The following is a 15,564-nucleotide window of genomic DNA, read 5'->3' as shown; positions in this document are numbered from 1 at the left end:
CCCTTGCTTGAAAACTCAAGGTTACAGGCAAATGTCTCCTTTCTTTACCCATCCTGCTCACAACTGAGCATACATTATTGTAGTGTTGAGAAGTTCAGGCAACACTCCGTGTTGGGCAGTGTAAGGCTACAGGATTAGTGAGGTATCATCCCTGTTCTTAGGGATTCATCTGGTGGGAGAGAGAGACAACTAATTACATTACAATGCAGGAAGAAAAAGTGCTGTGGTTGCGGACTGAGAGGAGTAATTAATTCTAACTGGCAGGATAAGGAATAAAGAAGGAAAGACACTAATATCTGTTGAGGGCTTAAAAGGTGCCAAGGGCAGGCCCGGAGCTTTCCGGAGGCTTTGAGAGGACGTTCCCTTTACACAGAGCCAGGGGGTGTTTGGGGCTGTGCTGGGAAGGCGTGGGGTCAAGAGGCAAGAAGATGGTGGGAAAACGTCCTTTCTTCCTCTTCCTGGGGAGATGAGGACTTGAGAAGGCTCGGCCGGAAATCAGGTTGGGAAGGGAAAACTGGTTTCAGTTCAAGTGAGGAGGTGGAGGGAGAATTTAGGCAAAGACAAAGATTGTGAGTAAGAACAGGCTTCAGTGTGAATGGTGGGCAAAGAAAAAGAGGAGTTAGAGGAGAAGGAAAAGGGAGATCTGTACGTTGGTGAGGAGGAATTGGGCGGGGAAGAGAACGGGCGTAATGATGGTAACTGCCTTGTAGGGGGGTTTTGAAGCTTAAACAAGACAATGAATGGAAAGTTTTAGTGCCTAGCACGTGGCAAGTACTCAAAAAAAAGTTAATTTTTCTTTTTCTCCTTTTTTTCATTATTATTAGCTGAACCAGTAATGACACTGCAAGCAGTTTGATCATTAGATTCGTTATATCATGGCATGCTGGGTTTTTCTCGCATTTTCAATGAGTTGGAAGCTTTTTTGGACTATCTCTATTTTACATACATAGAAACTAAGACAAAGAGAATATAAGGAGTGGATTTTTATCCTATAAGAATAAAACATTTTCTGCACGTAAAATGTAAAATTCCAGAATTTCACGCTCTTTTCTTTGGCTAATCATATTGTTTCGTAATGTATATTCTACTTCACAGAAAATACAGTGGCAAAACATTGTCCTTAAATAATATAAAAGGGAGGTCTATATTTATGTTGGGGGGCATAAATTGTGGGGGAAGGAGACAGCAGGGATTTGGGTGTGGACTGTGAGTTGTGATAAACACACAGATGCGTGTGCCTGTTCAGTGGGGACAATTATTCAGACCCAAAGTGTCGAAGGGCCGAGGAATGTGTCAGCTTACTCTGCCCTCTTGGTGCTTAGGGCTCCACTATGCTGGCAGGTGTTTGCCGATCCCTATAGGAAAAGGGTGCGAGTATCAATCTGCTTCTTGGCCATCTCAAGGTGACTAAACTGTCACCATCTTGATTTTCACAATATCATAATTGATTCATGGCAAGCGAGAGGGTAAATTTCAGCAGTCAAGAGACTAGTTATGGGATTTACAGTGCTGCAGAAACTTACCCTGAAAATTAACCACACAGTTACAGAGAGAAGGTTAGAGCTGTTTAAGACTTTATGATCAAGAATTATTTCGAATGCCATAATTTTATAGCAAGAAAACTGTCAGTTGATTAACTTCTGCTGTAATTTGTTAGCTGCTCATTATACTTTCCTGTTTTGACTAATGAAAACATTTAGAGCTGCAACTTTATGGACGCTAAGTAGGCCAGGAAGCTTGTCTGTCTTAGAATAATTAGAGAATTTCGCATTGTCAGCCAGTGGGATACCTACCTCTCGTGGTGCATCTTTACAGAATGTGTTTCCTATTTTCTCTTCCTTCCCTCATTAGTGTCTGTTATGGAACAAAGCCCAACTCCCTAGAATATCACTATAAAGCATTTTACAAACATTTATGGGGCTGATCTAGCTGATTTAAACTATTATTAACTTACTAACTAGGGTGGTAAGAAGATAAATTGTGTTCCCATGTAAGATGACTTAGGAGAACTCATAATATTAGGGCTTAAAAATATTTTCCTAACTTACAAGAAGGGCTTATCTGGGAAAAGCAAATCTGGTAAATACACCCCCTGTCCTGTGCCTGTGTTACATATCTACACATATATGCATATCTACAATGCCACTCTTTCCCTTGGAGTCTATCTATGGCTTCAGAATCCTCTGAACACAGTACTGTAAACAGAAAGAGCTTGGTACTGGCATTAAAGATGAGCTAGATGGATAATTGCTCTGACTAGACAGTAAAGCCATTATGGCAGGTACTAGGTCACAATTCAGGACTTGACATATATTATATACAGAGAGAGAGAGAGAGAGAGAGAGAGAAAGATTGTCACAGAGAGAGAGAGTCTAGCTCTGTCTCCCAGGCAGAAGTGCAATGGTGTGATCTTGGCTCACTGCAACCTCCGTCTCCCTGGTTCAAGCGATTCTCCTACCTCAGCCTCCCAAGTAGCTGGATTTACAAATGCCCACCATCATGCCTGGCTAATTTTTATATTTTTAGTAGAGATAGAGTTTCTTCATGTTGGCCAGGCTGGTCTTGAACTCCTGACCTCAAGTGATCTGCCCATCTCGACCTCCCAAAGTGTGGGATTGCAGGTGTGAACCACCATGCCCTGCCAATTAGGTTCTTCATAAATGGTTTTTTGAATTAATAAGGATAGATGGATGAATTAATGAAAGCATGAATGAAATTTTATTTTTTTCTGTAATGGGTGCAGGAACTCCTACAGGATGCTCTTCTTTCTGTGCTGTACCATGCCTCTAGTGAAAACCAGCTCAGAGAATGTTAGAGCTGGAAGAGACTCTAGAGAAGATGTAATGGCAACTTTTTAGTTTACAGAAATAAAGTGCAATGGGGACATCCATCTAAAGTGCAGTGAGATGGTTTGACAGTGTCCCCACCCAAATCTCACCTTGAATTATAATAATCCCTATGTGTCAAGGGTGTGGCCAGGTGAAGATAATGGACTCATGGGGGTGGTTTCCCCCTATACTGTTCTCCTGGTAGTGAATAAGTCTCATGAGACCTGATGTTTTATAAATGGGAGTTCCCCTGCCCATGCTCTCTTGCCTGCTGCCATGTAAAACGTGACTTTGCTCCTCATTCACTTTCTGTCATGATTTTCAGGCCTCCCCAGCCATATGAAACTATGAGTCAATTAAACCTCTTTCCTTTATAAATTACCCAGTCTCAGGTATTCCTTTACTAGCAGTGTGAGAACAGACTAATACATGCAGTCTCTGAAGTTTGGGAGCATTCTGTTCTCTTCCATGTGTTACTAATTGTGTGACCTTTGGCATTTTCTTTGCTTTTCTTTTTTTTTCTTTTTTGAGACAGGGTCTCATTCTGTTGCCCAGGCTGGAGTGCAGTTGCACAGTCTTGGCTCAGTACAACCTCTGCCCCCCAGGTTGAAGGGATCCTCCTACTTCAGCCTCCTGAGTAGCTGGGATCACAGGTGTGCTCCACCATGCTCAGCTGAATATTTTTGGATTTTTACTAGACATGGTGTCTCATCCTGTTGCTCAGGCTAGTCTCGAACTCCCGAGCTCAAGCCATCCACCCGCCTCTGACCCCCTAAGTGCAGGGATTACAGAGGTGAGCCACTGTGCTCAGCTCTTTGCTTCTTTATCAGTAAAATGGATGTAATAATCATATCTGCCTTGCAGGGTTGTTGTAAGCCTTAAACAAGACAATGAACATAAAGTTTTAGCATCTGGCACGTGGTGAATACTCAAAAAAAGTTAATTTTTCTTCTTTTCATTATTAGCCAAACTAGTAATGCCATTGCAAGCAATTTTATCATTAGATTTATCATATTGTGTTACACTGTGTTTTCAATCACATTTTCAACAAGTTGGAAGCTTTTTCGAACCATCTCTTTTATATACGTAGAAACTAAGATGGAAAGAATATAAGAAATGGATTCTATTATATAAGAATAAAACCTTTTCTGTATGTAAAACATAAAATTCTAGAATTTCATGCTCTTTTCTTTGACTAATCATAATTGCTTTATAATTTATATTCTATGTAATGGTAAAGTGATCCTTAAATGATACAAGATGTAGTTTAATAAAAAAAAGTGAGGAGAAAGAACTGTCCTTTTATTAAAAAAATCACATTTCAACATTTACATTATATATTCAGACTTTCGGTTCAGTCGTTAGTTGGCGCTGGGGGAGTACAGGGAAAGTTTTAGCTGGCTTTGTGTTGGTTGCCAGGAAACATACAAAGGGATCAGAACAGAGGAAGCAAACTCCACCTTGCTGAGAAGGTGACCTTCAGAGTCAGGTACTTCACTGGTAGGGAAACTTTGCGACTTTGTCATCTAACTCTTCCAGACAAGAAAGTGGAGTTGAAAACTACAACGTGTTGACGGAAGCAAAGTAAACCAAAGAGATTTTTGGGAAGGTGCTTTTCTAATGCATTTAGAATGAGGCGTGGAAGTTGTTTTCTGTGTCAGTTACTATAAATGTGGGGAAGCTTTACACATTTTTAATCAAGCCAGGTCAAACAGAGTCTAAGGAAGGGGTAAAAATGCCATTTTAAAACCACTCAGCTGTAAATTTTGAAAATAAACTCTGGAATCAAATAAGCGAGGTGGTTAAGGGCTTTCATTTCCTACCTCAGCTCGAACATTTTGCCTCCTAATTGTATGCCTCGAAGGGTTTGTACTTTGATTTTGGAATTCTGTTGCTAAGTTGAGTTTCTTTTCAAGGCACCTGTTGAAGGAAGAAAAAACCCAACCATATAGAAATAGTTGAAGGCTGCTGAGAAAAGGTGAAGCCGTTATGAGTTGCCAGAAAGCTGCACTTGAGTTAAACACAGGGTCACAGCCTGGGCCAAAGAGCCCTGAGAGAACAGAGGGTGTAACTGCATGTGAAGATTATGGCACAGGCCTGCTTGAAAACCAACTCAGCGTGGGTGACTTTGTAAAAATACAGAAGGCCTTTGAGGTAAGTGTAAAGCTTATTGACCAGATAATTTGTTCATGAAGGAGCCTAGAATGAAACACAGAGATATTTTTCTTTCAGCATTTAAAAAGTACACTTATGGTTATAGCAGAGAATTAAAAATAATTGGTTAGGCCTGGGTTTAACACAATGTGCTTGGTAACTTTGTCCCTTAATTCTTTGGGCCAAATAATATTCTTTAGTTTGAAATCGCTGCACTGAATTTTATTACTATCAAAAAAGAACTATATATTCTTGGGAAAAAAATATTCTTAGAGATCAACATATTTTGGGGAAACAAAAAATTATGGTGGTGAGTGAGGAAAGTCAGGTCTCTAAGGTGACCTCCAGGAATAATTGTTCTTGCATTTAATACGGACATAGATTTCAGCAAATGCAAATATGCATTCACAGTTTGCAAAAACTTCTCCTGTCTCACTCATGGTGCGTGACACAGCCCCTTTCCTAAGCTGATTTTGGCACTTTGTTGTCCCAAGATCTCTTGTGAAGGACATGAAATTCCGGAAGAATGATGCACTCCCACCTTCTGTAAATCCTGGAGCAATGCGAGTAAAAACAACGTTAGAATTCTTCATTTTAACTCTACATAAAAAATCAACCATAGGAATTTGACTATAAGTGAATAATTTTCTTCTTTTTCTCTTAGTTAATTTGGAATTCTGCAGCTATGCATAATGAACAGTGTACATCAAAGTGATTTTTAGTTTTGAATATGGAAAAAGAGAAGTGCTCTTCCATGATGTAGAATTCAGGTAGTTATGCGCTGTCAACGTTTCTACTACATTATGTTTGCTAAAATATGATCTAAGGACTTCGTAAAATCATCCACGGATGCTTGGAGTATCCATATTAATTTGAAATAGAAAATATTTTGGAATGCCACCTGGAAATTAGTAAAACATAATTAAAGCTCACAATATATTGGCCTGTAATAGGCACACATTTTTATCTTTAGATATTCACAAAAGAATATAACAAGCTGGATTCCACCTGTATTGATACATTAATGTCCCAATAATATCATTTCTTTATAGTAGAACTCATCATATTTAGTAGTAAGACATGCTCTGTCCTATACTTTTCTCATTTTAACCTTCATATATTTGCTATTCACCCAGCCTCATTTGTCTGAAAGATTTCACTGCTGCTCATGCCCAGTGCCCCAAATAAATTTGGCCTATTTTGATAGACATAGCAAACATTTTGACAGCTCGAGGACATTCAGTAAAACGTAACAGCAGATTATGACGGCTTTGACTCTGCCGTGAACAGAAATGTGGCAGCTTTGTTCCATTGCCAAGAACACAAAGCATTTGAATGCTAGGGTCTATTAGAGTCTACATTATAAAGTCGATGTGCTCATGAAACTGTTAACAGAAGGTTGGAGGTGGGTGTTCTTTCCCAATTACAGATTAGTCTTGAGTGAACCCAAGTGAAACTGGAAATTCAACCTCAAGTTTTAATTTAATTTTATGTTAAACATTTCAAAGGCCAGACCACTTATTTTGACACTACCAGTTAGAAAAGCAGGAACTAATGGACCAAAGGGGAGAAGAGAAGGTAATTCAGAGCTTGTGTGAACATAGATGGTTTTTACAAAAGAAATTGAGCTTTGCAGGTGTACCTTAAAAAAAAATGAAGTTCATTCATTTTAGTGGATTCAACAGACAGAGACTGGAATAATCCCATGGCAAATGCGCAGCCCGTACTAAAAGACCTTTGAGTCGACATGATTTCCAAACATAGTGTGGACACCTAGAGAGGAATGATGCACTAGATGATTTTAATGGTATCCAGTCCATCTGTCATGAGTATTAGGCCCAGAGGCCACAGTATAGATTGCTGTAAAAGGATAAAATGCCCTCAACAGCGTTGCTGCAACTTTGAACTCTAAAGGCAGTGATTTGTGGTCCAATCACTAAGGACATGCTGTTAGAAATGTCAAGATTCTGGCATCAGATTCCTTTATATCTTCAGGGTTTTTTCTTACACAGTTTGCTTGTTTAAGGCTGAAGAGTTGTTAGATATTAGGTGAAGTTCCTCTCCTTAAATAGCAGTGGCAATTCTTATGTGAAAAAACAGGAAGTTGTGTCTTTGAATTATGCAAGAAATGTTTTACATGTATTTCCAAATGAAATATCACATACCATATTAATCATAGTAGTAACATTTAGGAATAACACAAGCAGTGCTTATGTTCATTGTGCAGTGGTATAAATGGATCAGAATCATGCAGTGTTTCATATCCAGGAGTCAGATTTCCCGAGTTTAAATTCCAGTTTTTCCACTTACAATGTGACTGTGCAAATACTTGATCTCTCCGGGCCTCAGTTTTCTTTATTTCTATTATGAGGATAACAGGGTTTTCATGAGGATTAAAGAGGGCACTATCTGGAAAGCACTTAAAAAAGTGTTTGCCACAGAGAGTAAGTGCTCGGTTAACACTAGATATTGCTCATTTAGTAAGGAGAAGTTAAACCATGTGACCTCTGACAGTGTCTTGATTCTAAATCATACGTTTCTTAAAGGAAATTAAACTTCAATAACACTTGCTGCTGTGCATCTTCATTCCTACTAATTGTGGAAGGAGGTGGTAAGAAAGAGTAAAAAAGCATAATCATTCTATCTCCCATTTCATGTTTTCTTAGCAGGCAAAAATTCTAATTGATGTCTTGATTCTTCTCTTTGGAACAAATAAGTTACCTGGGTAGAAGCACAGAAAAGTAACTTGTGGATTTCATTTTCCTTTAAGTGATGGTGTCAAAAAAGCCAAACATCAGCCCGAAGGAAGAGAAACTCGCATTATTCATAGAATCATAAAATGGTTGTTACTCAGCTTTCCTGTGGCACTTGCAATACTTAAAGAAATGACATGGTCTCTGGACGCTCATGTTATTTTGATGTCAACCATATTTTACATTTTCTTCGAAACTCCAAAGGCCAACTATTGTACGAGGAAGAGCAGCTGTGGTTTGCTGATATTACAGGAGTGGTGAGAATTAAAAATTTTGGTCTAAGGAAAATGGAATTTTGGGAAAGCCACGGGACCTGATATTTATTGAGATGCCTCCTGGGAGTCTGGCTATATAGGTGTCTGAGTATTTCTTTTTTTACATTCTCCATTGCTGACCTTTGTATGTCAACAATGGTTTAACATTAGGCCTTCATGGTAGATTCATTGCTGTGTTTGGTTTGAGATCATAGTTTTCCCTGTGCTCCTGGGCTCTCCGGGTTAGGTCCTAAACTGCCCTTCTCAGCAACAGTGTCTATGTCTTCTCCTGGCACATCTGTTCTGGACTGATTGTAAGCCGAGAGCTGGGGGCTGGACCTACCCCGTCTGCTCCATGCTGTCATTTGCCCAAGCCCTGCTAAATCTTTAGCTTTAACTAGAGCTAGAAGTGAAACCTCCTAAGCCACGTGTAAATGTGAGGCATTTATGCTTCAAGTAGGAAGGGTCAAGTAGTGTAGTGTAAGAAAGGCATAGTAAAAATCCTAGCAAGAATGCCCCAGAGACTGTTCCGTGAGAATTCTTAAAACAAATCTGTCTTGGAGGTGAATGAAATCTAAACACAATGCACTTACTCAAACTGAATCTCAAAAGACCAGAGAAGTTCAGTAATCAATTCTGCAAGTTCTAGAATTATGCTTAATGAGTAACAAAATAACATTTACAGAATTTTGATATTCTCATCCTTGATCATCTTTATAAAATTCCCTAGACACCTGAACAGTATCTTGGGAATTTTAGAAAGCATTTTACAGCTGGGTCTGTGAACTGCTTGCTTGCTTCAAGACAGAGCTAAGGATGCTGATGTCCTGCCAGGCAAGCTAGGCTCGACAGGAATATAGAAAGTCAGATTGTCACCGTCGCCCTCCCCCGCCACCTTGGCTTTTAAAAAATTTGTCCTTCTTTCTAAACTGTCAAGTTTCCCCTAAATCTATGGATGATGCATCCTTCTCCAGGCCTTCTCACTGCCCATTGTACCTTCATTACTCAGCTACCTAAATAAACAGGTCTTCCTAGACGTGTCTCATACTCCAAAACTATTCTTATCTCTTGCTTCTTTCCTTTGTACCCAGGCACCGCCATCCCAAACACATAAATAAAATTACCCATTTTTGTTTCATTCCCTTTCCTCAGAACCTTTAGATGGTCTTGTCTCTGATAAAATGAGATGGTCCCTAAAGAGCATTTAAAAATTTTTCTTAGATTAAACTGATAAGGTATAAAGTTGGATATTATGCTATCCAGTAATGTTGCAAATTGGAAAATTTTTTATAGTGTATGCAACTGTGTAAAATATATAATATCTGCAACATGACAGAGGTGTTATTTCCTGTTCACATAATGTAAAAAGTAGGTATTTCTAATTGGCGAACAGATCTAAGCAGGGATTCAAGTCTCAGGCTGTCTCCACCTCCTGCCTTCTACACAGGCCAATCAGCTGGTAGCAGTGGGGAACACTGGGGAATGTTTTTGTGGACCAGCTCACATCCCATTGGCTAGCACTCAGTCATATGGCTACATGTAACTTCAAGTTACTTCAAGTCATATGGCAAGCAGGAATAGCTGTGTGACCAGATAACAATCTCACCCATGATCCTCTTAGAATTTAGTGGTAAGAAAACTTCCTTCTCTCCTAATGAACCAGCATGCTTCAGTTTGTAAATTATGGAGACCCTTGTGACTAATTGTGTTTTGTGTTCTGTCTTAGCTGCCAGGAAGTTCAAAGCTAAATTTAGTGTTCAATTGTTACAACTATGCTTGACTTAGGTTATCTGGGACAATTGTCTGCTATTTTTATTATATGACTCTGGTTCTTGTATCTTTGTTTTAATAGTCAGTCCTATTGCCTATGTATCTTCTGTTGTAACTGAACTAAAATTCTTTCTGGAAATCAGTGGAGGTAAAAATTATGAATAAAAATTTAATACCTTTCAAGTATAGTAAGATTTTATAAAGCACTTAGGCTGACATCATGTTATTTGATCCTTTACCAGACTGAAATGTAGGCACAGCATAAATTTTTACTTCCCGTTTACAAATAATTAGATGAAGGACTGAAAATATTCAGTTGAATCCCCCATGGGCAGAGCCAGGACTCAGAGGCAGATTGTCAACTTTGCAGTCCATGTATGGCATGACTTTCACCAGCCACAAGGTAACCTTCCTTTGAGATGTTGCTCAAAGGAACACGAATCCAACAGGATAAAGATTTCCTTAACAAAATGCATGTTAAATTAATGGCACACAGGCTCTGTGCTCTGCTAACTTGGAGCTAATGCATAATCAGCAAATAATCAATAACTGCTACAATGAAATCAATGTAGAGAAAGTGGAAGAGTGAAAATAACCAATTTTTTTTAAAAGTATTTTTTTCTTTCTAAAGGCATCTCAATGGAGACTTGTGAGAAGGTAAACAGGTGAAGCTCTGACTCCATTATATAGTAAAAAGTGCATTCTGCGGCCTCAGTCAATTCATTTGCTGAACAAAGACAGCAGGTCATAGCATTTCTTATCCCATCCTCCTTAGTGGAATCAAAATACCTATTTTTGATGGCGGCAGAAAACATTAAGGTGATAACATGAAGACAAATTCAATACCACTGCAGCTGGCACAATTAGAAATGGTGGAGAAATTCTGTGGTGGTTTTATCGAATTTGTTAAAATTCATGAATGATGATAGCAAATGGCATCATCACCCAAACTCAAGGAAGTGAAGTTGTATCTCAGTACAAATGAAAATTTGCCTTCCCAAATACTACTGCCTTTGTGCTGAATTTTGTGACAAGTTCTAACAGTTCCCTGCCTTTTCAGATCTGTCTGTGTACTTTTATAACAGGCACTTATAAAAATTAATCTGGATCAGAGTGGGTGATGCAGAGTGCTTTCAGTAAACAAGTGTTTTAACCTTGAGCTTTGGCCAAAACTGGAGAAGTGAAGACAACCAAGAAAAGCTTGTTACAAAGGAGGGAGGGAGAAAAAAAGCAAAGATGTGTATGGCTGTTCACGTGCAGTGCATCAGCTTAGCCAGACCTGCGGGCTAAGGGCACTGCTACTTTTAACGTTTTCCTGAGAATTAAACAAGAAAAATGAATGAAAGAATGAAAGCACCATTATTTATGGCATTTTGACTTCCTTTTGGTCACATTTTGCCAAATATAAAATATTAATGATGACACAAGACACTCCCAGCTCTATTGCTAGAAATAGGAAGCCTCCAAACAGTCCCCTAGTGATTGCTGACCTTTCCCAAGGCTCTGCCTCGTACTTGTCCAGGAACAAGTCCCTTGGGGTCTTTTCTCCCTTCATCATGTCTCACCAACATTCTATGGATATGACTGTCATGAAATCCTGATTCTCTAGGCACCAACATCTCTGCCAACGCATTACCAGAAACAACATTTCCCTCGATACAGGTCATTTTATATGTGGGGGTGCAAAACATTTCTATCTGATTGATTCCTCCATTTCTTTCTCCTCCTTTTCATTCTTTTCTTCTGCTCTTTTTCTTTGTGAATTAGGAGTCAAATTTCTTTATTAGGAAGGGAAGGAAAACAATGAAGTAGGAGTTTAAAAAAACTAGAGAACAAGAGAGAGAGTTTAGCAGGAAAACATGGAAGGGACATTTCAGGTTGGATATCATGTATTTATTTGTGGTGACATCATTCTGCTGCCCATGTCCATCAGTGTTCAGCAGCCTGGGTATAGGCACAGATAGGATGCTTTTCCAGTGCTGTGTTTTGCTGGATATCTGGGATGAAAGGATGGCAGAACAAAGGAATGAAGATAATGACCAGAGATTGGTTGAAAGTTGGATCTTTTGTTTGAGAAGGAGTGAGAGCAAGAAAGAGCTGATAATCTGTTGAAAAGCTTCCCCTTAGAACCTGGATTAGAATCTTTATAACTTTTCATGCTTACCTTGTTGATTCAAAGTTTATATGTGAAATTTAAGTATATTATTATAAAGCTTTAGGCTTCTAAATAGATAGCTTTTATCAAAACAGTATGAGATTATCTGGGATTATACATTCCAAACTCACATTTTTCTAGTTTGTTGATGATTGTGTTATCCTAAAGAAAATCAGATTTTGTTGTAGCCAATATATTTGAAGTGTGGTGAAGGTAGTTAAGAATCGGAAATTCTTGGCTCTAGTCTGTTTCAGCCAGTAGTGAACTATGTGACCTTAGGGAAGACTTTCCTTAATAAATCTGAACATCAGTTTCTTCCTTTTAAATGAAGGGTTTAGTGTAGATTCTCTAAACTTTCTTCCAGCTCTAACATGGTATTGATCTATGATTCTATGGATGTGTACACTTCTTTACCATAATCATGGTCTCCAAAGGAACAGAAAACATTTTAAAGTATATCTTTAGACTGCTACAGTGAGATTTTCAGAAGAAAATCAATGAAGCTCAGTTCTCTCCTGGCTGCACCATTTCGCTGGTCAGGCTTATTCTCCCAAGTTCTAGCTCAGGCACAAAAGATAATAATAAACATCACCTTAAATCTATAGCAGATAATTGAAGAATTTCACAGACTTAGAGAAAATTAATAAGAACAATTACATTTCTCAGGGATGATGATCATCTTTATTTAAAAGAGAAAGATTTATTTATTCCCCCTCCCCCCTTCAGCTTAAATTCACTTGTAATTCACCAACTGGATAGGAAATCTAAATGTTGAATTCTTGGTTTGTGAGAGTTTGGTTCCAAATCTTAAATTCAGTCAAGGTCTGTGTCTTTGTTAGTTACAAAACTTTAACTTTATTCAAATTGATGAGCTCTTGAATAATTGACATTATAGCATAAATGAAAATTAAATTCAACTAAAATCTATTGAAGCAAGAAAAAAAGAGTGCTATGAACCTTGACTAGCAGACTGATTTCCCCTGTTCTGTTGTTCACTTTCTCATAAATGTTCATTAGTAGGTAAAAATTGCAGGGGATGATATAAATTGATGCATCTGTTTTGCAATAACATATCTAATCTTCTGCTCCAGGAGACATTCACAGAGTTTGACAGCAAATCCTAATGCATATTCATAACCAATACGCTTTGTAACCAAGGGAAATTGAGGCAAATAGAACAGAATGAAGCATGAGAAATCAGCATGTTAATTTCAAATTTAATTATAGTTATAGGGGAAAAGCCTGCATTTTGATAGGGTATACTCATTCAGCTGTCATGGAACATTAACAAAAATTCATGCCAAATTCCTAACAAAAGAAATATTAATTTTGGTGAAGTGGTTGATAAAACTAGCAGGTTATGAAGAAAATAAAAAATTGAGATCCTGTTATAAACTATTTTTCATGTAAAGAAAAACAGCAGTGCAGGATGCTAATGATCTGAAATGAAAGTAGACAACTTCAAAAATATGGAAAGGTATGTAGCCCATACAAGCTATCTTTTAATGGAATATTTCAGCATGCTTAAAGGCTACATTCCATTTAAAATTAGGAAAAACAATAGTTAATGTGATGCTTGTAATCTTATTGCTTTCAATAACCTAAAAACGTGTTATTAGTAACCAGCACACCTAAGCTTTCCACTGAAGTGTACATATTCAAGGAGCATTGATCTTGTTGTCTTGTTCAAAGTAATCTGTAAAGAGGAAGTCAAACCATTGCTGTTTGCTGATAGGACTCTATACCTAGAAAACCCTGAAGACTCCTTCAAAAAGCTTCTAGAACTGACAAAAGAATTCAGCAAAGTTTCCAGATACAAAATTAATGTACACACATCACTAGCTCTCCTATACACCAACAGAAACCAAGCTGAGAATCAAATCAAGACCTCAACTCCCTTTACAATACCTGCAAAAGATAAAATGAAATACTTAGGAATATAGCTAACCAAGGAGGATAGGTGAAGGACTTCTACAAGGAAAAGTACAAAACACCGCTGAAAGAAATCATAGATGACACAAACAAATGGAAACACATCCCATGCTCATGGATGGGTAGAATTAATATTGTGAAAATGACCATGCTGCCAAAAGCAATCTGCAAATTCAAAGCAATTCCTACCAAAATACCACCTTCATTCTTCACAGAACTAGAAGAAAACAATCCATTCATATGAAACCAAAAAAGAGCCCTCAGAGCCAAAGCAACACTAAGCAAAAAGAACAAATCTGGAGGCATCACATTACGATTTCAAACTATAAGGCCGTAGTCACCAAAACAGCATGATACTGGTATGAAAATAGGCACACAGACCAACAGAACAGAATAGAGAACTCAGAAATAAACCCAAATACTTACAGCCAGCTGATCTTCAACCAAGCAAACAAAAGCATAAAGTGGCGAAAGAACACCGTATTCAACAAAACGTGCTGAAATAATCAGTAAGCCGCATGTAGGAGAGTGAAACTCACCTCATACAAAAATCAACTAAGATGGATCAAGGACTTAAATCTAAGACCTGAAACTATAAAAATTCTAGAACATAACATTGGAAAAACCCTTCTAGACATTGGCTTAGGCAAGGATTTCATGACCAAGAACCCAAAAGCAAATGCAATAAAGATAAACAGCTGGGACTTAAGAGCTTTTGCACAACGAAAGGAACAGTCAGCAGAGTAAACAGACAAGCCAGATTGTCTGTGGATTGGAAACAGGGCGGGAGAAAATCTTCATAATCTATACATCTGACAAAGGGCTAATGTCCAGAATCTACAAAGACCTCAAACAAACTAGCAAGAAAAAAACAATCCCATCAAAAAGTGGGCTAAGGACATGAATAGACAATTTTTCAAAAGAAGATACACAAATGGCCAACAAACATCTGAAAACATGCTAATGATCAGAGAAATGAAAATTAAAACCACAATGTGATACCACCTTCCTCCTGCAAGAATGACCATAATCATAAAAATCAAAAAGTAATACATGTTGGCATGGATGCAGTGAAAAGGAGACTCTTCTACACTGCCGATGTGAATGCAAACTAGTACAACCACTATGAAAAACAGCGTGGAGATTCTTTAAAAAACTAAAAGTAGAACTAGCATTTGATCCAGCAATCCCACTGCTGGATATCTATGCAGAGGAAAAGAAGTCATTATACAGGAAAGATATTGCACATGCATGTTTATAGAAGCACAATTTGCAATTGCAAAAATATGGAACCAACCCAAATGCCCATCAATCAACAAGTGGATAAAGAAACTGTGGTGTATATATATATAATGTATGTTTTACACACACACACACACACACACACACACACACACACACAATAGAATACTACTCAGCCATAAAAAGGAATGAATTAATGGCATTTGAAGCAACCTGGATGCAATTGGAGACTATTATTCTAAGTGAAGTAACTCAGAAATAGAAAACCAAACATTGTATTTCTCACTCATAAGTGGAAGCTAAGCTATGAGGATGCAAATTCATAAGAATAGTACAACGGACTTTAGGGACTCCAGGAAAAAGAGTGGGAAGTGGGTGAGGGATAAAAGACTACAAATTGGGTTTAGTATATACTGCTCAGGTGATGGGTACACCAAAATCTCACAAATCACCACTAAAATACTCACTCTTATGTA

At 38.1% G+C, this 15,564-nt stretch overlaps 1 protein-coding gene across 1 annotated transcript in view; it reads left to right on the top strand.

Annotated features, from left to right (window-relative positions):
• Positions 1-4,817: 4,817 nt before the first annotated feature.
• WDR49 (WD repeat domain 49) overlaps positions 4,818-15,564 on the top strand; it is a 139,180-nt gene continuing 128,433 nt past the window's right edge. The window contains 1 exon segment of the mRNA XM_064378521.1: positions 4,818-4,982. Within this exon segment, the coding sequence (XP_064234591.1) occupies positions 4,818-4,982 (165 nt within the window).

This window comes from Aotus nancymaae, unplaced genomic scaffold, assembly GCF_030222135.1.
Source record: "Aotus nancymaae isolate 86718 unplaced genomic scaffold, 86718_ANA_hifiasm-v0.15.2.pri h1tg000019l, whole genome shotgun sequence".
Lineage (NCBI taxonomy): Eukaryota > Metazoa > Chordata > Mammalia > Primates > Aotidae > Aotus > Aotus nancymaae.
Note: the sequence above shows the minus strand (reverse complement) of the source record. Positions and strands in the feature narration are given on the sequence as shown.